Source organism: Labeo rohita, chromosome 25 (genome assembly GCF_022985175.1).
Source record: "Labeo rohita strain BAU-BD-2019 chromosome 25, IGBB_LRoh.1.0, whole genome shotgun sequence".
Lineage (NCBI taxonomy): Eukaryota > Metazoa > Chordata > Actinopteri > Cypriniformes > Cyprinidae > Labeo > Labeo rohita.
In genome coordinates, this window is record NC_066893.1 from 13,006,552 (window position 1) to 13,030,385 (window position 23,834).

A 23,834-nucleotide genomic window follows, 5' to 3' on the forward strand; every position below is an offset into this window, starting at 1 on the left:
ACTATTGTAATTTTTAAAGAAATTCAAACAATAAATAGCTGTATTGCCTTACTAGATCTATCGACATGTGAACCAATTGTCTTTTCTTCTTTAGCACAGGGAAAAAAACATGAATAAACACCAGAACCTATTTTATGTCAACCGCAAAATACACACAATTTTTTAAGTTAACTCTCCTGTGTGATTTGTTTGTCGGACAAAACGGCGGATTCGGCGATATGATTGGTCAGACCGCCTGTCAAGCTGTTTGCAAAGGGTCAATTCACCTTACTTTTCCTTAATTAGCTGTTAACAGCTATTTTACCGCTTGATATTGCAAATTAGTGTGTCTTGCCATATTATTTTAAAGCATTATCTATGAACACACTGGTTTGTAGTGTAAACAGTTGTACCGTTTACTGCACTTTCTTATACTTCCTGTTATATCCCTATGGCGGATAACGATTCCGTTATACGTCTTGCCCATAGACTTACTTCCGCGTTGAAGAATAAAGTGGATATAAAATATCTGAAACCAAGCTACTTTCAGGTCTTATCCCTTCTAGGTCTCGCGCTCTCTTGTTTCATATAAACGCAACTGGCGCCATCTTGCGTCTCAACTGTAGTGAAAATGACCTTAGAGGATGTAAGTATTAATATTATTGCAGTGTTCTCCTTGTTGCTAGGCTGATTGTTATGTATCTTGTAATGGATTATTGTGTGTGTGTGTGGGGGGGGGGAATCAAGATAATATGCAGATTATTAAATGATTTCAGATGTTATATATAATGTTATTTTTTTGCTACTTTACCCCAGTATTGGAAACAAAAGCAGCAACCCCCCTCTTGCAGCAGTCAAAACTGGTGTTGATCTTTACATCTTGTCCTCCCACTCCAATAAGTCCTCTGGTGCCTGGAGCAACTGCGGCTTTTTTAGCTCCACCCCCTCGTTACCCCCTCCTTATCTCACAGGGCCTGGGGCTTTGACATCCTGTTCTCTCTCACAATCTACAGACTCAAAGGGCACATCAAATCAGCTACCATTTGTCACGTGGAAGACAGAACAAAGAAAATCCTCATTTTTCTTTCTTCAGCACCAAAATCATATTTAAAAAGGAGGGGGGGTTGGAGAAAAATTAGTCTCTCCGTATGATTGGGTTTCGGAATGGAAGGAGCTGGAGGCAAGAGAATAAGCTCTGAACTAACTTTTAGAAATTAAGTTATTACAAAAAGACTCTGGAAAATCTAATTACCACAAGAAGTGTAGACAAAATGCAACAGCATCAAAAATGTTAAAAGTTGTTTCAGGTGAAGAAGGTGAGATGTTTGACATTGCAAGTCATCTCCAGCAGATGGCGCTCCGGTGTAATGAGGGACACGGGCATTGGCTGAAAACATCTTTCAAAAGGAAATATGTAGATTTATTTATACATATATAAATGTTGCACAGGTATTACAGTTGTCTATTTTGGCAAAACAGTGGCTCATTACTCCGTATGTGAAATAATTCATTATACCAGAAACGCATATACATAAAAAATAAGCGGCTACATAATTTAAATAATATCATTCAAATTTTAACACTATAATTTAAATACTATTAGTGGTTATGAATTAACAATGTTAGTATGAATGTTAATAAAGTCCTACGGATCACTGAGACGAAATGAGTTCGTGTGAACTGTGAAAGTTTGCTATTGATTACCAGGACGCGTTTGTTTTTCTGTCTTCCGGCTGTTTTATTTGACTCGCTCGACTGTAAGACCAGGGATAGTAAGTGTTACTCAGATATATAGTTTGTTGGCATGATGCACATCACTGGGATAACCATTACTCCCCTCATCTCTCTGTAAATTAAGGAAATGAAGTGCAGGCGCTCGAGGCAACATTCTAAGCTATTTAAATCTTTAAATTTACATCTTCCTCCAGCGTCAAGTAATTGAACTAACTCCGGGCTTGTTCCTTTAATTGAACAAAAATATCTTGTCTTCCTGCTGCTCGTCTGATGTGGGAAACTAATTTCAGCCAAAGGCGAGAAAAATTCGGTTGTTAAGTCCAAATAGTTTGCAACATATCCCTGTATACAAACAGATTTGCTCTGCTGTGTTTTTACTCGAGAATGTGGGCTATTATGTCGAAGGTGATAACATTAGCTCTGTGCCAAAAGATTACCGAAGGTAATTGGAAAATAAATTTTAAAATTCACATTTTTTGACTAGAAAACGAAAGGATCTAGCATGTTTCCTCTTCGCATAACTAAAAACAGAACTGAAATGTTGTTGTTCAATGGAATTCATAATTTGTGACCCTGAACTGCAAAACCGGTCAGTTTTTTGAAATTTAGATTTAAACATCATCTGAAAGATGAATACGCTTTTGTTAGGATAGGACAATATTTGGCCGAGGTACAACTATTTGAAACTGAATCTGAAAATACTGAGAAAATCGCCTTTAAAGTTGTCCAGGTTCTTAGGAATGCATATTACTAATCAAAAATTAAGTTTTGATATGTTTACGGTAGGAAATGTACATCTTAATGGAACATGATATCCTAATTCGATAATTAGACCCATACAACAGGCTATTTCTACAAATATACCCGTGCTGCTTAAGATTTTTTTGTGGTCCAGGGTCGCATTTGTTCTCTGTTCGTAGGTTGTTTGAATTCCCAGCGTTTTTAGGTCATGAGGTGTTTTGTAACGTTTTACTGAAATGTACAAATCACCTTATTTCATCATTTACCTTTGGTTTGGTTTATTTTCCTCGTATTACGTTATACTGACGTTTGAAGGCATCTTACTCTTTCAGGCCGTTACTGATACGTTTTGTTACATTATTTTTAGCCTGTTTTATTCGTGCCACTTACGTGGAACTAAAAAGAAACGTTTTGGAAATGTTGTAAAAACGTCTTTTTATTGGCTGCCTTTCGTTTGGTCACTGGTTGGCGCCAGATGCCAAGGTACAGAGCATTTTAATACAACAGGCTATTTCTACAAATATACCCGTGCTACTTAAGATTGGTTTTGTAGTCCAGGGTCACATTTGTTCTCTGTTCGTAGGTTGTTTGAATTCCCAACACGTTTAAAAGCGTTTTTAGGTCATGAGGTGTTTTGTAACCTTTCATTGAAATGTACAAATCACCTTATTTCACCATTTACCTTTGGTTTGGTTTATTTTCCTCGTAATACGTTATACTGACGTTTGAAGGCATCTTACTCTTTCAGGCCGTTACTGGTACGTTTTGTTACATTATTTTTAGCCTGTTTTATTCGTGCCACTTACGTGGAACTAAAAAGAAACGTTTTGGAAATGTTGTAAAAACGTCTTTTTATTGGCTGCCTTTCGTTTGGTCACTGGTTGGCGCCAGATGTCAAGGTACCGAGCATTTTAAGCAGAACGGGAACAGTGTTACAATGGTCTAAAACTGTCAGGAATCCTTTTTGTACAAATGTTTTCAGCACAACGAGCCTGTCTTCCACCTGAAAGCTGTGTGCCATCAAGGCAGACATCTCTATCTAGCCGCGCGCAAAAAATTGAAATGGCGCGTTTGGCTCGAGGCGGTTGTGTGGGCGCCTTTTGCAGAGGCACAATGCATATCGATATACGTCATTTAGTTTTCATGGCCAGCAGAACATTATTAGAACGCTGAGAGAAACATATTAAACCAAATTAAGAAGATGAATTCTTTTGAAGCGCGTAAGAATGTCGAAAAGAAACGTTGATAAAAAGAAATTCGAATTCACAAATCGCCGTTTAAAACAAAAGATTGTTTCTCTTTTGCTGGGTGAAGGTTAATCAAAGACGTGCACACAGGTAACCTAGTAAACCGTTATCCTCGCTCACGCACATATCTTTGTTCAGCGGGGGATAAATGACGATAAATGCGATTAAACCGCATATATACGTATACTTCCAAATGTGAATAGCAAGATCAAATGTTGTTCTTGTAACTCGCCCCAGCTCAGGCAGGGTTGAGCTAATTGTAGCCTAATCCTGCCCCGGGGCGTTTGGAGAGCCTTGAGCAAGAATTCTTGTTCAGCTGTCCTCTGTTATTCGGGCTGGAACGCTGTGCCTTCAACGCACTCTCACGCTTCAACAAAAAAGGAGCAAGAAAGAAAAAAAGCGAGGCTAAGACACGCCACGATCGATCTCATGTTTTAAAGAGGGCTGAAGATACATTTACAGCTATGTCTTCCAAGGTAAGGACGCAGCCTTGACTGACTCCCCTGTGTAGCTTTTGTGGAAAGTGTCTATAGCAAGTCTATGGTCTTGTGTTTTAAGCGAGTTTTTAAAGCCACAGCGACCTATATAGCGCTGCGTTAGATTTCGCTTGGATTCCGAACGGAATTGTCGCCGGATTCTGTACGAGGAGCTCTTGGAGTATTATTACGAAAAAGTTCTTTCTAAAGGACGAGCAACCTTCATCAGAGACTATCTGCTAGAATCCTCCTCAGATTGCGTCGGACATCCTAAAATGTTTGAAACGGTACGCTTGGATTCTGTCAAATTCTCGAATGTTTCTCTAGCGCATCTTTGCATTCTCGTTCTCAGTGTGTCGTGCTTTTGCAGTTTTAGATCAGGGAGGGCTGATTTGAGTATACAATGAGAGGTCAGAGCTCTACTGTATGCCCATTGCGTACAGGAAGTGCGGTACACAGAGTTGTAGGGCTATTTTACGCACTCCAGGGACCTGGCGCAGTTTTTGACATCACTAACTATTATTTCTGACTTTGATGTTTGAGCTGCTCTTTGATGGTATCTCATTATTGCTCTCACATTCTTAACGTTTGCTTCCGATCTAGTATGTGTGTGTGTATAACTTATATATAAAAAAAAAAAATCTAATGCAGGCCTATAAAATTAACGAACGTAAAGTACACCACGATTTCGAGGCGGACATCACTCAAACTAATGATAACTTGCACTTAGTAGTTGAGTGAGATGTTGATTTAGACCGCTTTGACGGATTCATTAAGTGGAGAATTAGTCAGACTGATTCTAAGTTATGAGTCTTTTTGAGTGATTCATTTAAAGAACCGAGTCATTTGTTCGTTATGGGACGGCCACACTGGTAGTTGCATGTTTGCTTTTCGCAAGTGTATATTTTCTTTATTATTTAGCGTTACTCGGTGTTTTACTTTCATCAAATTTAACTCATAAACTTCGGTCAAACATTATTTTTTTTAGCCGTGGCGCTGTAGATTCGCTGTCTGATTTTTTAATATTGTGAAAAGTGGGGCAGTTCTACCCAGGCCAGAAATCCCATCAGTCAAAAGTTTTAAAAGATTTTTAATGTTTTTTTTGTTTTTGTTTTTTTTAAAGAAGCCTCTTCTGCTCACCAAGCGTGCATTTATTTGATTCAAAGTACTGCAAAACGGTAAAATTTGTAAATATTTTTACGATTTAAATAACTTTCTATTTGAATATTTTTTAAAATGTAATTTATCCCTGTGATTTAGCATCATTACTCCAGTCACATGATCCTTCAGAAATCATTCTAATATTCTGATTTGCTGCTCAAAAACATTTATTATTATTATTATTATGCTGAAAACAGCTGAGTATAATTTTTTTCAGGTTTCTTTGATGAATAATAGAAATCTTTTGTAACATTACAAATGATTTTATCATCACTTTTGATCAATTTAAAGCGACCTTACTAAATAAAAGTATTAATTTCTATAATTTCTTTCCCCCCAAAATAAAAAAAAAAAAACATAAATGTACTGACACCAAGCTTTTGAATGGTATTGTGTATAATGTTACAAAAGCTTTTGATTTCGCATAAATGCTGATCTTTGGATCTTTCTATTCATCAAAGAATCCTGAAAAAATGTACTGTTTTAAATATTGATAATAATAAAAAAAAATGTTGAACAGCAAATCAGTGTATTAGAATGATTTCTCAAGGATCATGTGACTGGAGTAATGATGCTAAAAATTCAGCTTTGAAATCACAGGAATAAATTACATTTTGAAATATATTCAAATAGATAACAGTTATTTTAAATCGTAAAAATATTTCAGAATTTTACTGTTTTGCTGTACTTCTTTAGACTTATTTAAAAAAAAACTAAAATCTTACTGTTCAAAAACTTTTGACTGATAGTGTATGTGTGTATATATGCTAATATTTTAAAACTGTAGCTAAACCAGTGACCAGTTTTACTTTTGAGATTTCATTTTAATTCTAACAGCTAAGATACATCATCTATACAGGACTATGTAAATCTCTGATGTCAACCACGGACACACATTGCTCCAGGCATTATGCCTCTGGAAATGGGACTTCAACCATCTGTTTAGGCGAAATTGTTCGTTACTCCAAACAAAGGTCGATTCATGCCACAGTAGCACAGTAGCGTCATCACGGTCCCTATGGTTTAAATGTAAGAGTTCAAATATTTAAACGTAGCATTATTTAGAACCCTCAGCACTAATTGAAACATTATGAGCAGCGTCATTTAGAATTTTTATATTTGACCTTGTGGGAGTAAAAGTCTTATTTACCCGCATTTTTGGCTTCAATTCAAAATGTTGATTCATTTGCGCTCAGAAACTTTTAAAGAGCCGAAAAGCTGTTGGTGAAGAGGTGTTTTGCGTCTCACACATTCGCCCAATATCTTTAATTAGGAGTTTACACTTTTTCCCTCTCTTTCCCCGGAGGTAGACACCTACAGTACTAGGATCCATCCCTCTCTCTCTCTCTCTTGCTCTCCTTCTCTCTCTCTCCCTTTCGTGCTCGCTAATAAGCATCACTCCATTTCTCCCCTCCGGTTCTATGAAAAAAGGAGGGGGAAAAAAAGCGGCAGGCAAATTTTCTTAATTAGACTTGTGGTGCTAATTCTTAAGGTAAAAACGCAATTTAAGGGAAGATGTAAAAGTGATCTCCCGCCTGCTTGCAGGCCAGAATCGCACCTTAGATCTCGGAGATTGAAGGGGAGAGGGGAACCAGGAGCTGTTTATTTGATACTCTGCTGTTTGTACAGGAGGGAAGGAGCATGTCTCGGCTGTCTTTGACCCGGTCCCCAGTGTCTCCTCTGGCCGCTCAGGGAATCCCACTGCCGGCTCAGCTGACTAAAGCCAACGCTCCAGTCCACATTGACGTAGGCGGGCACATGTACACCAGCAGTCTGGCCACCCTCACCAAATACCCAGACTCCAGGTAAGACGCTGACTGTTTTTGGGGTTTACTGTGACTGATGTTGACGTAAACTGTCGTGTTAAGTTAGGTTCGTCATTTTTGCCTCCTTAACAGTTGTTAAGTGACTTAAAGCTCAGTTTTTTGTGATCGAAAGCCACTTGTAGAGTCATGCAATTCCTACCTGCTGCATCCATCCTGACCGTAATCTACGGATGTTTGCGGATAAAGGTAAAGGGACACCACCTGTTAGAAACATGTGCGTGTGCAAGATGGGAAAAGAGTGTGAGAGCTTCGCCACATCTGTTCAGGTTAACAGAGAGCGTGGCTCGCTCTGATTTATTAATGGATATGGAGCGAGAGAGCAACGGGAAGGAGGGAGGAGAGGAAAATGGGGGGAGGGTGAAAAGCAGGCAGCATTTTAATTGCTTTTTGGAGGAAAAAAAAAAGAGAGGCTGAGATGAAAAACTAAGATTGCCTAAAGCTATATGGTGAAATTCTAACTGGGGGAACGGCAAGACCATATGAGAAAAGGACCACCCGAGGCACAAAAGGGGGAATTGGTTTTCTTATTAAGTGTTTTGCATCGGTTTCCAGAATGAGGGAGAGAGAAAGAAAGAACGGAAGAATGAAATAGGATGAGAGAATGAAATAAGAACATTTCGCAAAGATAAAGTTGATTTATCCGAAGAGCAGAAATAGCTGCTTGATGCTTGACCCCATTCCGGCAATTAAATCAGGTTAAATAATCAACTTGTACGTTCTCCGTTAAACTTATTTCAAGTGTAAATTTGAAGAGAAAGCGGAATATCTTTTACAATATGATATGAGTAAAATCATTTTCAATGTAGTGTAGTGCTTGCATAAAACTTCACATTAAACAAAATGCCTTTTTTCCCCTCCAGAATCAGTCGCCTGTTCAATGGCACAGAACCCATTGTTTTGGACAGTCTGAAGCAGCATTATTTTATCGACAGAGATGGAGAGATATTCCGCTATATCCTCAGCTACCTGAGGACCAGCAAACTGCTTCTTCCTGATGACTTCAAGGTAACGTGCGCATACTCAGGTCAAAACTTTCATTTAGTTCCTCTTTTAGCATCACGTCAATAGCCTTGAGCTGAAACACGCTGAAAGGACCCAGACAGAACCGCACAGCGGTTTTATTCCATTTCCATGTGTTTGGAATTATCTTAAGCCTCATGTCTCAAATATTCCTGGATGCTTGGTGAAGACTACGATTATCAATTTCCAAGGTTCGTCATGTGTCTTTCCATCATTTTGAACAGATTTATCTATCTTTTTTGGGGGAGGTGTCCTGCAAAGTTTCTGTAGTCTTTGGCAAAATTGCCTCATCTTGAGGTGAAGCTTCACAAACAAGCAGTTGCCGTTTTTCATTAGAAACAACTTTGGCAAAAATGGCAGACAGGAAGTTCTTGGCAATTCTTTGCAAAACTTTCCTCACTGGCCAAGTACGTTTATAACAAAAAAAAAAGTAACACAATAAAAGTAGAATGGAAAAAAGTCCAAGGAAATATAGATTCAAAGTAGTTTGAAGTACAATTTTAGATTCAAACATATTGTGAGTCATATTGGTACAAAACTTTCCAACTTGGCCTGCGAATTTCAAGCAGATTTATTGCACAATAAAAAAAAAAATAAAAAAAATAATAATAACATAAAATAAAACAAACGCCTCAAAGTTAAAATTAGCAAACATTTATAGCGAAATTAAATCAAATCAAATAAACCCTAAAGTCTAAGGTTTATTTTGCAAACATTTATAGCAAAATAAAATAAAATAAACCCTAAAGTCTAAGGTTTAAGTTTGCAAACCTTTATAGCAAAACAAAACAAAACCCTAAAGTCTGCAGTTTAAAATAAAATTATAAAACGAAACCCTAAAGTCTAAAGTTTAAATTTGTAAACATTTATAGCAAAATAATATAAAATATAATAAAATAATAAATCAAAACCCTAAAGTCTGAGGTTTAAATTTGGAAACAGTTACAGCAAAATAAAATATAATAAAAATAAAATAAAATAAAATAAAAAATTAACCCTAAAGTCTAAGGTTTAAATTTGCAAAAATTTATAGCAAAACAAAACAAAAACCTAAAGTCTGTGGTTTAAAATAAAATAATAAAACAAAACCCTAAAGTCTAAGGATTAAATTGGAAAACATTTATAGCAAAACAAAACAAAACCCTAAAGTCTGTGGTTTAAAATAAAATAATAAAACAAAACCCTAAAGTCTAAGGTTGAAATTTGCAAACATTTATAGCAAAACAAAAAAAAAAAACCCTGAAGTTTGGGTTTAAAATAAAATAATAAAACAAAACCATAAAGTCTAAGGTGTAAATTTGTAAACATTTATAGCGAAATAAAATAAAACCTAAAGTCTGAAGTTTAAAATTGCAAATATTTATAGCAAAACAAAAGTCTTGGTCATTTCTTTGCATATTGGTACAAAACTTTCCAACAAATGGCAAGCAGATTTATAGCACAATAAATAAATAAATACATAAAGAAATAACATAAAATAAAACAAAACGCCAAAGTTCACAAACTTTTATAGCAAATCAAATAAAATCAAATAAACCCTAAAGTCTAAGGTTTAAATTTGCAAACAATAATATCAAAATAAAATAACATAAAATAAATAAATAAAATAAACCCTAAAGTCCAAGGTTTAAATTTGTAAACATTTATAGCAAAATAAAATAAAATCAAATAAAACCTAAAGTCTGAGGTTTAAAATTGCAAACATTCATAACAAAACAAACAAACAAACAAAAAAAAACTTAAGTCTGAGGTTTAAATTCACAAACATTTATAACAAAATAAAATAAAATAAAATAAACCCTAAAATCTAAGGTTTAAATTTGGAAACATTTATAGCAAAATCAAATCAAATCAAATCAAATTAAATGATACACCCTAAAGTCTAATGTTTAAATTTGCAAACACTTATAGCAAAATAAAATAATACATTTAAAAAAAAATTAAATAAAAAAGAACCTTAAAGTGAAGTTTAAATTCGGACACAAAATAGTGTGAAGTACACTATAGTGTGAGTGTGAGTCTTGCTCATGTCTTTGCATATTGGTACAAAACTTTCCAACTTGGTCTGCGAATGCCTAGTACATTTAAAGTAAAATAAAATAAACCCTAAAATCTAAGGTTTAAATTCGCAAACATTTATAGTAAAATAAAATAAAATAAAAGCAGGATAAAAAAGAACCCTAGAGTCTAAGGTTACGTTTAAAGTTGAACTCAAAATAGTGTGAAATGCAATTTCTGACTTCAAGCACACAGCTGTGAATGTATCCTTCAATGCCAGCAGATAAGTTGGTGAAGTATTATGGCCGCCTCAGTCAAAAATCAGATGGGTAAAGGTATTTGTGTCAATGGGATTAATTAGGGTGAGACTAGTCATTTGCGCCTGAGGCTCGTGGCTAGCTTTCCTCCACAGTGCGAGACCGTTTGATAACACAACATAAAATATGTAGCTGCACAGAGGCACATCATTACATCCCATTATGCTTAACTTTTCACACTTGGCCGTCAAAACTCTCCATGCCCTGACCTGCGAGAGCAGGAAATCTCAGTGACTACATGAGCTGGTTACCTAAAGAACCTAAAGAACCGCAGATGAAGCCGTACATGCTGTCAGATGGAGCAGCACTTCCTGTGAGAGGTGATGGGATACGTTTGGTCTCCTCCCAGATGTCTGTGAATTCATTATACTCAACTTATTGGCTTAATTGACAACATTTTTGTTCTTCTGGACAAGCTGAAAAGCGTGCAGCGCATCCAGTTTCATTTGTCCATATGGATGTGGCCTAAAGACTAAATTGGCTCGTCTGTGGGCCGTTGCTTTTACATTCTCTTTCCCAAAAGTGAGTCACAGAAGGAGCCCTGTTAAAACATACCCAGCCTTCACTGCAGACCTGGGAAAGAAGCGCAGCTTGTTTTTCTTTGAATTAGCAAGAGCCCGAAGGCCTAAAGTCTCTGTATCCATGTTGTCAGCACCAGTATGGGCTAAAGAAAGGAACATAGGGAATAAAGAGGGAGAGAAAGAAGAGAGGCTGAGGGAGGGGTGCGGGTAAGAAAACAACTCCTTTTCTTGTGGTAATTGTAAAAGAGCGTTGTGTCTGAGATGGTCGGTGCTATTGTTCTCCGTGGCGTAGCCTGCAGTGGAATGAGTAGTCTTACAGGGTGGGGATGAAGAGCCGGCAGGGTCGAGATCACAGCTATCTCTCACGGCCACCGAGGAAATAGGCCACCAGGCGCACAACCGAAGAATGCTATCGGAGTTCCGAGCAGAAATGGCTTTCAGCCCTCGTGTTTGGGGTCTGAGAGACCCCAAGGCCCTTTTAATATCTCCGAAAACATTAACATTGAAGTATCAGGTTAACGCTTCGTGACTTTTCCTAATCTAATGACGACTGGCACAATTTGAACTCGAAAACATCCATCAAACATCCTGCATGAAAAATTTACCTCACTGTTTGGGTCTGAGACCCCAGGTATATTTCACATAATTTGAAACATTTTCCGAAAATCTTTCTTTTTTTTTTTTTGCCCTGAAAAGTGTTTGGTTTAATAAAAGCAAACAATATACTAGTATTTTTTAGATATTTAAATTTAAAGCTTTATATCATTGGACTTTAAATAGGTCAGAGGAACTCATTAAAAGGATTTATGTATTATTTGTATATATAATCTTTTCATCCCCATATAATTTTAATTTAATTTAATTTTTTAAAATATTTTTTAATATATGTATTTCGTATTTTCATGTTTTTTGTCATTTTTAGTAGTTAGAAAAATGTGTGTTTATGTCTATATATATATATCTATATATATATCTATATCTATGTCTGTATATATATATATATATATATATGGCAATATTGTCTATTGTTTTTATAGTGCTTTTAGTTTATTTAGTTTAGCTATAGTCATTTAGCGAAATGTTGACTTTTCATGTATATTTGAAAATTTATGCATTTGTTTTTATGTTTATTTTTTCTTTATTTTAGTTGATTTACTTTTAGTTATTCTAGTACCTCAAGCTAATGTAAATGAAAAAAAGAAATGTTGAATTTTTCTAGCCAGTTGTATTTTTTTTTTACATAACAGAAATTATTATTTTTTTTATTGATTTTAGTTTTACTTTAGTTAACAATAATACAATATAAGTTGAATTCAGGTAAGGTGGGACACTTTTCGGCATTGATATGACTCGGAACAATGTCCCAGTTAACCTGAAATAATTTAATTTCTACTGTTTTATGGTTTTAAAATGTATAAATATTAATATTTATACATTTTAAACTTAATATTTAAATGTTTTTTATTTCAACTGCACCTGTAATATTGGTAAAAGCAAAGATAAGTAAATTTTGAATTGCTAAATAAAATAATATATTGCTAAATGCAATATATATATATATATATATATATATTTGCATGATATATTGCATATACTTCACAAACACTGAATTTATGTAAGTATGTATATACTATTATATATTATATATGAGAATTAAAAGATTATATATACAAATAAAACATGAATTCTTTTAATAAGTTCCTCTGACCTATTTAAAACACAATACACATTACACAAAAATTTTGGTTTATCATTCATTTTCTTCAAAATATGCCCATACCACCATGTTTACGTTTTCATTTTTGCAGTGATTGTAATGGCAGGACTGAGGCGTGTTGCCATCTGGTTTAGTGGTGAATGAAAGGCGAGTGTAAGTGGGGTAAATGTGCTGGAGGGTAAAGGATGCCTCAGGCAGAGGCAGCAATCTGTGCTGTCCGACCAGAGAGTCTGTGAGTGAGGGGAGAGCCGGGGGGCTTAACCCCCCCACCCCCTCCTCGCCCTGGTCCTGGCTAAAGACGGGTCAGATGGGCAAAATTGCTCCATGTGTTGGTCTGGGTTCATGCTAAATGCTAAACGACATGTGCTTTGAAACATACAACATTTTCTGATATTATTAGTCCATCATGTTTTTCCTTGTGGAAAATTTAAATCTAAAAATATCTTTAAAATAACTCTGTTCTTTCACTCAGTGGTTCACTCGGTTTGGCCATTTGTTCATTTGTATGACCATTTGTTCGCTCATTTGGTAGTTTGTTTGTTTGCTCAATTGGTGGTTTGTTTGTGTGCTTGTTAGTTTGCTCATTTGTTCCCTCACTTGGTGGTTTGTTTGTTTGTTTATGTGTTTGCTCAGTTGGTGGTTTGTTTGTTGTGTTTCTTAATGTGTTCACTCAGTTGGTGGTTTGTTTGCTGATTCGTTCGCTCATTTGGTGGATCGTTTGCCAGGGCTTTACAGTGCGACCATTTCAGTCACATTTGTTACTAAAAACTACTGCACGCAACTACGAAAAATTTTCAGGAGGACCAGTGTGACTTATCCGATCACCATATTTGTGTTTTGCGCTGAGGGGAGCTTCAAAGGTTTCTACGTGTTTTGCAACGTTGAGTAACGTGTCATAGACATATCTCACCAATCCTTTCATAAACAAAGTGTAGACAGGGTGTAAATATGAGATTGATTATGCAGTGTAGAGAGCTTCGTTGATTATAATGGAATATCGTGAGATCGCAATGAACTAAGATGAGTGACAGCTTTTAACGATAATTGAGGAAGTTTGTAAATGTGATATTGATTTAATATAACAGTTCAATAAACAAGAAGTTAATATTAAGTGGCTTACATTGTCTGACTAAAACATTATTGCCTGATTTTGCTCCATTTTATCAACGAAAATAGTCTAAAACAAAGCCACAGCTAAGCCACTGCGCATCTCCATCAAACACAGCGGTGTTGCATTCATGAATGAATGTGTGTTTTTAAATGAATCTAGTGAGTCAATGAATCAGCCGATCAAACGAATCAAATGAATGAATGATCCAGTAATAAAATCAGCGGCTTGCCGCCTCCTACTGGCAGTTTTAGTTTCATTTTAAAGTATATTTTTAGTTACTTAAATCATTTAATATTTCTATATTCAAATTTTTATATTTAAAACAATCTCAACATGAATTTATGAATTTGCACTCATGCCACCTCTGAGCCTCATTAAATGTCACGTTGTGAATTCATTCACGTGTTTGTGCATTTTTATCTGTTCATTTAATCATTTGCTGGATGGGTTGTTTGTTTCTTTCGTTCTTTCTTTAGGTGCATACATTCACTTCCATGTGTTGTTCCCACAGGAGTTCCAGCTGCTGTATGAGGAGGCTCGGTATTACCAGCTGACGCCCATGGTGAAAGAGCTGGAGCGCTGGAAACAGGACCGGGAGCAGCGGCGGACGGCTCAGCCCTGCGAGTGCCTGGTGGTGCGGGTGACCCCTGACCTGGGCGAGAGGATTGCCATCAGTGGGGACAAGGCACTCATAGAGGAGATTTTCCCAGAGACAGGGGATGTCATGTGCAATTCAGTCAACGCCGGCTGGAACCAGGACCCAACCCACGTTATTCGCTTTCCGCTGAATGGCTACTGCAGGCTCAACTCTGTGCAGGTACAACACTGTCATTGAGTAATACTAAAACAGTATCTGATGATCATCACTGACTAATACAAAGGTTGGGGGTTGGTAAGATTTTTGAATATTTTTGAAAAAAGCTCACTAAGACTGCATTGTCAGTATTAACATTAGCCAATACTTAAAAACTTTTGTCTTAATTTCCCATTCGCTTTATGTCATGTCATAAATAGCAGACACTGAAGTACTATAGAAACATATTAGCTGAGCTTCCACACATTTTTTTTAGATAATTATGGGCTATTATTCGAAGCATAAATCAGAAGTTATGTCCACCCTGTCATGGACATATACTGTTAAATACGTTTTCATTGCAATATTAAGATGCAAAAGATATTTTCTAAAAGGTATAATGTCCTTTTCCAAATCAGGGTTATTTGTTTGCTCTTTGTTTGTATAAATACATAACAGATTTCATGTAAATCATGTGTTTTTTAAAGAAGCTTATACAATTCGCAAATGTATTTTTTTTCTTATTTGGAGAAAACTGTGATATTTGGGTGCAGTTTTTTGTTTGCATGTTATTGCCCCCCCACATCCAGCTATTGAACACACTGGATTATACAGATATGATTGAATTATTATTTCAAATATTTTTTGAAATATCAAGATGATAGGGTGGACCAGCATATGACGGGGTGGACACATAAAACAGAACAAATATGACAATGAAACATTTCTTCAACTTCGAAAAAATAATATAATAATAATAAATAATATAATTACATTCTCAATCACTTTGATACCCCCCCCCCATTCATTTAGTTTTTAACAATATTAACAACAAATGAATGCTATGTCCACCCTGTCATGTGTATGCCCACCCTATCAAGTCTAAGTGGCCGACAGGGTGGACATTTTGAGCTTCAATTAGCATATTAGCTTACAAAAAACTGTGACTAGCTAAATAGTCTGGTTGCTGAAGAGAAATTGGTATATTTAAACTTAATTTTTTTTTGAAAGTACTGCATTCGAATTACCTCCGGTATATTTTATGCTGACAGGGTGGACATGTTAAGCTTTGGCAAAGCAAGTAAGCTAAATTATACGAAGAACATTTGTCAATTTAAAAGTCAGCAACTTACTCACTTCAGCCATTGAAATTCCCGCCAAAAATGTCCAGATGTCACTAAAGGGGATGGCATTTTCTTAAAGGGGCAGATTCCCTAATACAACAGGGTGGACAACCATTCAAGGGACATGGACAAACTATTTTTTGTTTTTATTACCAAATGGTCAATACACTTAAATTGTAATCTCTTATTTAACAAAATATTAATAGGAGAACAAAATTTTTACATTTTATGATTTGACTAATTTTATGATTTCTGCTTTCATTCAGATTTAATGAGCAGTGCATGGGACATAGCAAAATAACATGCATTTTCCTACACAAAACTTAAAAAATCTAGAAAATGTATATGAAGAGCCAAATAATGCTTTTGTTATGAACTTAAAAACTTAATATAACACACCCTTTCATAGTCATTTTTATGTTATCATGGCAAATTAGGACACCAAAAAGCACCCTACAGTGATATTGACCCAGTAAAAAAGTAGTTATTAAATATTACGATATTGAAGAACTATTTTATTTATAATATTTGACGCTAGACTGTCAATCACTTCTTTTGCCACATTAATAAGCTTATTATAAAGCATATGACGAACTTTAAACTTTTGGACTTTGGTAGAGCTTTGGTTGACTGATATTGAGTGCTGTGCTGATGTGTCTTGGAGGCAGCTTGACTGCTGCCTGCCAACCAGAAGAGATGTGAGAGGGTGCAAGATGTAGTAGGCAGGTGTGGATGAAGGTGTGGCTCCACAGCTGCAGAGGTGCAGTTATGCCCCATGTCATCTTCTCACATACTCCACGATTTGGCTGTTCGAAAGGTGCTAAAACAGACACGCATCCTGGCGCACACACGCCGACACATGCGGTACGTTTTTATAATGTCCGGTACTTTGAAACCTGGAGGCGATGCTAATGTGCCGAATATGTAGTCATGAAACCGAGAGGAGAATAGAGGGAAATGATATGCATAATTTATTTTTAACTCGTCCTTAAGACAAATCTCTCCGTTTGAAAAAGTGCTCCAACATTTCTGTGCCTGAAGCGTTTTAAACACACATGCTACATTTTTAATACTGTACTTTGGTTTCTTTGAACAACCTAAACTGGTTTACGCTACTTTTTTACACACGCCTAATTGACTTACTGTATAACTAATTAGTCTGTCTGATAACACAGTTTTTTTTCACTTTTGCGCAGTTAAGTGACTGAATCATGCGGGTGGATTTTTTTAAACGCGTCTTTGTCACACATCTCGGGTGTTTGCGAAAACCCACCTATGAAATATGAGAAGATAGATCAGAAGGGAATGACAGAGGACGAGAGATATGGAAAAAGACAGAGTGAGAGAACCAGTTTGTTGCCAAGAAATTGTAGCCGTTTACTGTAAGAAAGTTAGTAAGTGATGCAACCATCAGCGCAGCGAGTGTAATGTCAAAATCATAAGCCTTCAGATATCAATGTCTGAATACTTGAGAGGCTTGTGACACTCTATATATGCTCATTCTGCCTGTGTTTTATTAAACGAATGGATTAAATATATAGGTATACTCAGATTTAAGACATTTTACAATGAAAGTCAATGGGGTCCAACACCCCACGTTTTCATGAGGGTGAGTAGATGATGATACAAATGTAATTTTTTTCGACGGACTATCCCTAAGACATTTTCAGAATCCACTGGAAAAGTTCAGAACAAACTTCAAAGTCGAACGATTTGTGTATTAAAACTCGCTTCTGTAACACTGATGCAACCGAAGCCTTAATGTTGATGTATGTTCTCGAAAAGATGCTTCAAAACGCAATCATTCTTTGTGCACGGTAGGCCCTTGAATCATCCGCCGATGTCTTTCATACCTCATCTGTGCGTAAGTCGTAAGAAGTGTTCATTTCCTCTACAAGTTTCTCGGCAGCCTCAACTTCCAAAGTGAGGATAAGGGTGGACATTTTTTCTCAGGCCCTGTGCAGTTCAACTGATTCCTTCGTCTTCGTTTTCTCTCTCTCTCTCTCTCTTTTTTTTTTTGCAGAGGGACTTTTATCTGGCTCTGTAGCCCGGAGCCAGAACTTTCATTTTCATGTGAAGCACACTTGAAAGAAGTGCAGGAGTAAGTGAATACTCAAGGCTGCATGTATTGAATTTCAAAAAAATCTACAAGCACTCCAACAGATAAAACATTTCGTTGGCTTTTTGCGGCAGCGGGAATGACAGCGACAGCGGCCGCCCAGAGACGGCTCTCGGTGAGGGATCTCTGACAGTAGCCGAGATTGTGTGTATTGGGTTTGTAATGAAAGAGCCGGGCGGCTTCAGTGTGGGCTGTCAGTGGGGGAGCCTATTCTCATTTGACTCCGCATCAAACCCCTGTAAACAGCCCAGGGGATGTCTGCTCGCTCCTTCTCATCCCGGGTGGATGGTCTGGAGTGAGAAACGTCTGAGGGTAATGCGAGCGTGAAGTTGTTGATAGCACTGTTACTGAGATTGCACATTTTAAATGTGTCTTGATGCAACTATGTGAAGTGCTGATAGAGTGGCATAAATAGGAGTTTACTTGGGGAAAAAAAAAAAAAAAAAAACTCATACAGAGTTTCTCATATTCAACGGAGAACTTGAACTCAATATGCAGACAAAAATTCCCCTGGTTTTTCTTAGGTCTTAGAGAGAGTGTTGCAGGTGTCGTCTTAAAGGAGAAGTCCACTTCCAGAACAAAAATTTACAAATAATGTACTCACCCCCTTGTCATCCAAGATGTTCATGTCTTTCTTTCTTCAGTCGTAAAGAAATTATGTTTTTTGAGGAAAACATTCCAGGATATTTCTCCGTATAATGGACTGCTATGGTGCCCCGAGTTTGAACTTCCAAAATGCAGTTTAAATGCGGCTTCAAACGATCCCAGCCAAGGAAGAAGGGTCTTATCTAGCGAAACGATTGGTTATTTTATACTTTTTAATCTCAAACGCTCGTCTTGCCTTGCTTTGCCTGAACTGTGTGTATTCGGGTTCAAAACAGTTAGGGTATGTGGAAAAACTCCACTCGTATTTTCTACCTCAACTTCAAAAATCATTTCAAAATCATCCTACATTGCTGCAGTACTGACCCAGTCTTTGCAAAGTGAACATGCAAAGATCAAAACAACAAAAAAGTAAAAAAGTGATATAGGATGATTTCGAAGTTGAGGGAGAACATGAGATCAGAGTTTTTCAACATACACTAACTGTCATGAACCGGAAAAAAACAGAGTTCAGGCAGAGTAAGACAAGGCAAGCATTTGACATTAAAAAGTATAGAAATTGTATTATTTTTATGAAAATAACCGATCGTTTCGCTAGATAAGACCCTTCTTTTTGCCGCATTTAAACTGCATTTTGGAAGTTCAAAATTGGGGCATCATATCAATCCATTATATGGAGAAAAAAACACAATTTCTGAAGAAAGAAAGACATGAACATCTTGGATGACAAGGGGGTGAGTACATTATCTGTAAATCTTCGTTCTGAAAGTGGACTTCTCCTTTGATGCAATTATCGGAAATGCTGATGAAGTCGCATAAATGGGAGTTTGTTTTATGGAAAGTTCATCTTAAAAGAACTCTCCTGGTTTCTCTTAGGTCCTGCAGAAATGGTGGCAGAAAGTGTTGCCATCTTGATGCAATTATGTGAGGCATAAATTGTTTACTCCAAAAACTCATACTGAGTTTCTCAGATTGAACAAAGAACTTCTCAAGATACTAACAGTGAAGCTCCAGAAAGTTTCAGGATGGCATTTGTCTTGATGCAAGTGACAGAGCAGCAGTTGAAAAGAAATTAACGTTTTTGAGAAAAACATTTTTCTCCATATAGTGGACTTCAAGGGGGATCAGGGGGTTGAAGGTCCAAATTGCAGTTTCAATGCAGCTTCAAAGGGCTCTACATGATCCCACATGAGGAAAAAAAAGGGTTTTCTTGTGAAACGATTGGTAATAAAAAAAAAAAAATGTAAATACTTTTTAACCACAAATGCTTGTCTTGCTCTGCAATGCGTGTCTACAGCTTCACGCAAGTTCTTCGTTTGTGTACTTTGGTTCAGAAAGGTAATGTAGGGCGAAAAACTCATTTTCCTTTCAACTTCAAAACAATCCGACATCATTGTTTTACCTTTTTTTGTAAAGGACGTTTGGCTTTCTTTACGTTCATCAATGCTTCCACCTGCGTCATGCATGACCTTTTCAACATGATTATTTAATGTGTGAGGCCGTGGATACAGGACTAGTGGAAGACGAGCATTTGTGGGTAAAAAGTATCACAATTTTTATTTTCCATCAAAAATGACCAATATTTTGGCTACATATGACCATTATTCCTCAGCTGAGATAATGAAACTGCAATTTGGACCTTCAACTTGTTGATCCCCATTGAAGTCCACTATATGGAGAAAAATCCTGGAATGTTTTCCTTAAAAATCTTCATTTCTTTTCAACTGAAGAAAGAAAGACATGGACATCTTGGATGCCATGGGGGTGAGTAAAGGAAATTTTAGTTCTGAAGTGAACTAATCATTTAATTTAACATTACCTCAAAATACTAAAAAACTCCACTGGTTTCTCTTAGGTCCTAGAGAGACAGTTGCAGGTTTTGACTTAATGCAATTATCTGAAGTGCTGATGGAGTAGCATAAATTGGAGTTCATTTTATGGAAACTTCATCTTAAAATTTTAAAAAAGAAAAAAAAAAACTCTCCTGGTTTCTTTTAGGTCCTGGAGAAATGGTGCCAGAAAGGGTTGCCATCTTGATGTAATTATGTGAAGAGTAGCATTAATTATTTTACTCCAAACCTCAAAAATGTCTCTGATTTAACAGTTAACTTCTCAAGATACTAAAGATGCCCCTGGTTTCTACTTGGTCCTGAAGCAACAGTTAAAGAAAGCTTCAACATTGAATTTGTCTTGATGCAACTCTGAAGCTCTGATAGGAGTTTACTTTATATTTAAGAGAGAACTTGAGCTGAAAATACTGACAATAAATTCCCCTGGTTTCTCATAGGTACTAGAAAGACTGTTGCAAAAGGTGTCGTCTTGATGCAGTTATGTGAGGTGCTGATATATCTTAAAATATAGAGACACTTTTACTAAAAGGATTCAGAATTGCATCTGTCTTGATTCAGCTATATCAATTGCTTATAGAGCGGCATACATTTAAAAAAACTCATACTTTCCCTGGTTTCTCCTTGGTCCTGTTGGGACTGTTTCAGAAGGATTTGGTATAGTGGTGTCTTGTCACAATTAGGTGAGGTACTGATAAAGTACTATAAACCGAAAACTACAGAGGTTCTCGTATTTGTGTGGAAAACTTCTCAAAAACTGGCCCTGGTTTCTTAGGTCCTAGAGAGACTGTTGGTACACAGGATTCGTACAGATACTGTAAAATTAAATTCCAGGACTTTCAAGGACTTTTCAAGCTCTTTTTTATTTTAAAGGACTTCAGAGATCTCACTTATGTTTCAAATTTCAAATTCTAAAAAAAGAGAAATAGATAAATGAAAATATACTATTAAAACGGCACTAATTAAAAAAAAATTACTAAAGTATACTACACTTTTACTATGTTAAAACTATCGTTACTTTTCTTAGGGGATTTGTATTTGTGTATACTTTCTTTTTTCATTGTTTGTTTTTGTAACTGTACTGCCTTAATGCTTTGATCTTTTCTACTGTTTAAGAAAAAAAAATCAGAAAAAAGATTCACAAAATCTCTCCAAAATCCTGATATGAAACAAATAAGTTGCGAACCCGCACTGAAGTCCCGATCTGAATCAAATGATTCGCAATTCACACAACGAAGTTCCGATCTAAATGAAATGATCCATGATCCACGCTCCAATCTGAATAATGATTCGTGAACCATCATTTCAGATCAGGACTCAGAGCGGGGACTTAGATCGGAACTTCAAATCTCGTTTCTCAAATCATTTGATTTGAATCATTTAATTCGCAAAATGATTCACAAATCTTTTTCGATCTAAATGAAATGATTCACGATATGGAAAGTTATGATTTGTGAAACGCGATCCGATTGAAGCGCTTCGAAACAGTGACACAATGGTTTCACTGATTGGGTACTTTCTTTTTTCTTCCTTTTATTTTTGTAACTGTACTGTCTTAATAGTTCGATGTTTTCTACGGTTTAAGAATAAAAAGATTCACGAAATCTCTCCAAAATCCTGATATGAAACAAATAATTTGCAAACCCGCACCGAAGTCCTGATCTGAATTTAATGATTTGCAATCCGCACAACGAAGATCTGATCTAAAGCAAAAGATTTATGAACCAGATCCTAAGTTCTGATCTGAATCAAATGATTTGCGATCCGCGCTCCAATCTGAATAATGATTTACGAACCATCATTTCAGATCAGGACTCGGAGCGCGGCTCGTGAATCATTTGATTTGAATCATTCAATTTGCAAAAGATTGACGAATCTGTTCCGATCTAAATAAAATGATTCATGATACGCAAAGATCCGATCTAAGTCAAATGATTTGCGAAATGCGAAGTTCCAATCAAAATCAAATGATATGTGAAACATGATCCAACGCTTTGAAACAGTGACGCAATGGTTTCACTGATTCGGAGTTTCGAAAAGCTCAGTTTCACCCATAACTAATTACTTTTTAAAAATCGTTACAAGCGATATTGAAAATCGAAAATGAATGGCTCTTTTAATTCGATCTGGTTTTTACTGGAGAATCGCTTGAAATGAATGATCAAAGTCATGAGTTTGAATCAATCAGAGCAGTTCTAGTGTGAATGACTCAATTGATTCGATTCATCTGTTCTTCTTTTCACATTTTTAGCCATGTTTACATGACACTGTCAGTACTACTGCTTGTTTAGCTCGATTGTTTTCTGATATTACCTGAAATAAGCAAAAAAGGTATGTTTTGAATTGCGGGAAAAGATGTGCTTATTGACTAAATTAAAAACTTATTTCATGTCTTTCAATAATTCAACCACTTTTCAAGTACCTCTTCAGGAATATTGATATTTTCAAGAGTCTTCCACACCTTAAATTTCAAAAAGTCAAATGCAAGTGCTTGTACGAACCCTGTGAGTTTCTCATAATTTAAAAATATACTAAAAATGTCCCTGGTTTCTCCTAGGTTCTGGAGAGACTGTTCCAGAAAGGCTTCAGCATGGTGGCGTCGTGCGGCGGGGGCGTGGACTCCTCCCAATTCAGCGAATACATCCTGAGTCGGGAAGACAGACGGTGTCAGACCAGCCACACGCCCATCAGGATAAAACAGGAGCCTCTGGACTAGCCGGCTCTTGCGCCAACCACGAACACCTCAGTCTGCTTTGGAAAGAAAAAAAAAAAAAAAACGCCAGCGGACAAATAGAAGACTTAATTTGCAAGAAGAGTTACTTCAACTCTTCGGACTCCAAGAGGACTGAAATCTTAGTAAATGTACGAGTAATTTCATCAACGACCCCAAATGTGTTTCAAAAGATGCTTTAGAAAACCCAAGGATGGTTTTTCAAGCTACTGACCTCCAGATGAACTTTTTTTGGTCAAGTCATGAAAAACGATATATTTCCATAACATAAGTAAAGTGCGTAAAAGAGAGGAACTCTACGAGGAAGTTGCGTTCGTGGTGAGCGCACCTTCCGGCTAGAACGCTTTCAAATGATGCAGCGGTCTGATCTCCGAGCTCCCGGGCAAAATTAACCACAAAATACAAAGTCTGTCCTCTGATCCATTTTTAATCTAGATATCTAATGTTCTCATTTTCCAGTCTCATCTATGTAAATCAGTTCTTTTATGACCTACAGGTTTATTGCTGTTGTCTCGCTACATGAAGGATACGAGAGCAGTTCTCAGAAGTCATTTGCTTGTAAGTGCGGTCTGGAGTTGGCCGCGTAGACGTTTTGACTTCAGGCTACGTGGCGGCTAAAGCGAACGGTCTGGTAATGCATTCGGCGCTGGGCAGAGAGGCTTTTTGTTTGAGCATGTCTAAAGGGAAACCTGGACTCGTGTGGGAGAGCTTTTCTGATGGCACCGCTTTCTTTCGGGTGCCGGTTTGCTTCAAAACTAGCCGTTTCGCA

General features: G+C 36.7%; 1 protein-coding gene across 2 annotated transcripts; it reads left to right on the forward strand.

The window, feature by feature from the left end:
• Positions 1–3,541: 3,541 nt before the first annotated feature.
• kctd15a (potassium channel tetramerization domain containing 15a) lies at positions 3,542–23,116 on the forward strand. 2 transcript variants are annotated; one of them, XM_051098987.1, is made up of 5 exons: positions 3,542–4,177; positions 6,968–7,143; positions 8,025–8,169; positions 14,360–14,665; positions 22,892–23,116. In XM_051098987.1, the coding sequence occupies exons 1-5, from the start codon at positions 4,166–4,168 to the stop codon at positions 23,048–23,050; spliced, it is 798 nt and encodes a 265-aa protein (XP_050954944.1). In that variant the 5' UTR covers positions 3,542–4,165; the 3' UTR covers positions 23,051–23,116. The 2 variants fall into 2 exon arrangements, with proteins under 2 accessions (XP_050954944.1, XP_050954945.1); XM_051098988.1 differs by lacking the exon at positions 3,542–4,177 and adding an exon at positions 4,192–4,464.
• Positions 23,117–23,834: the final 718 nt, after the last annotated feature.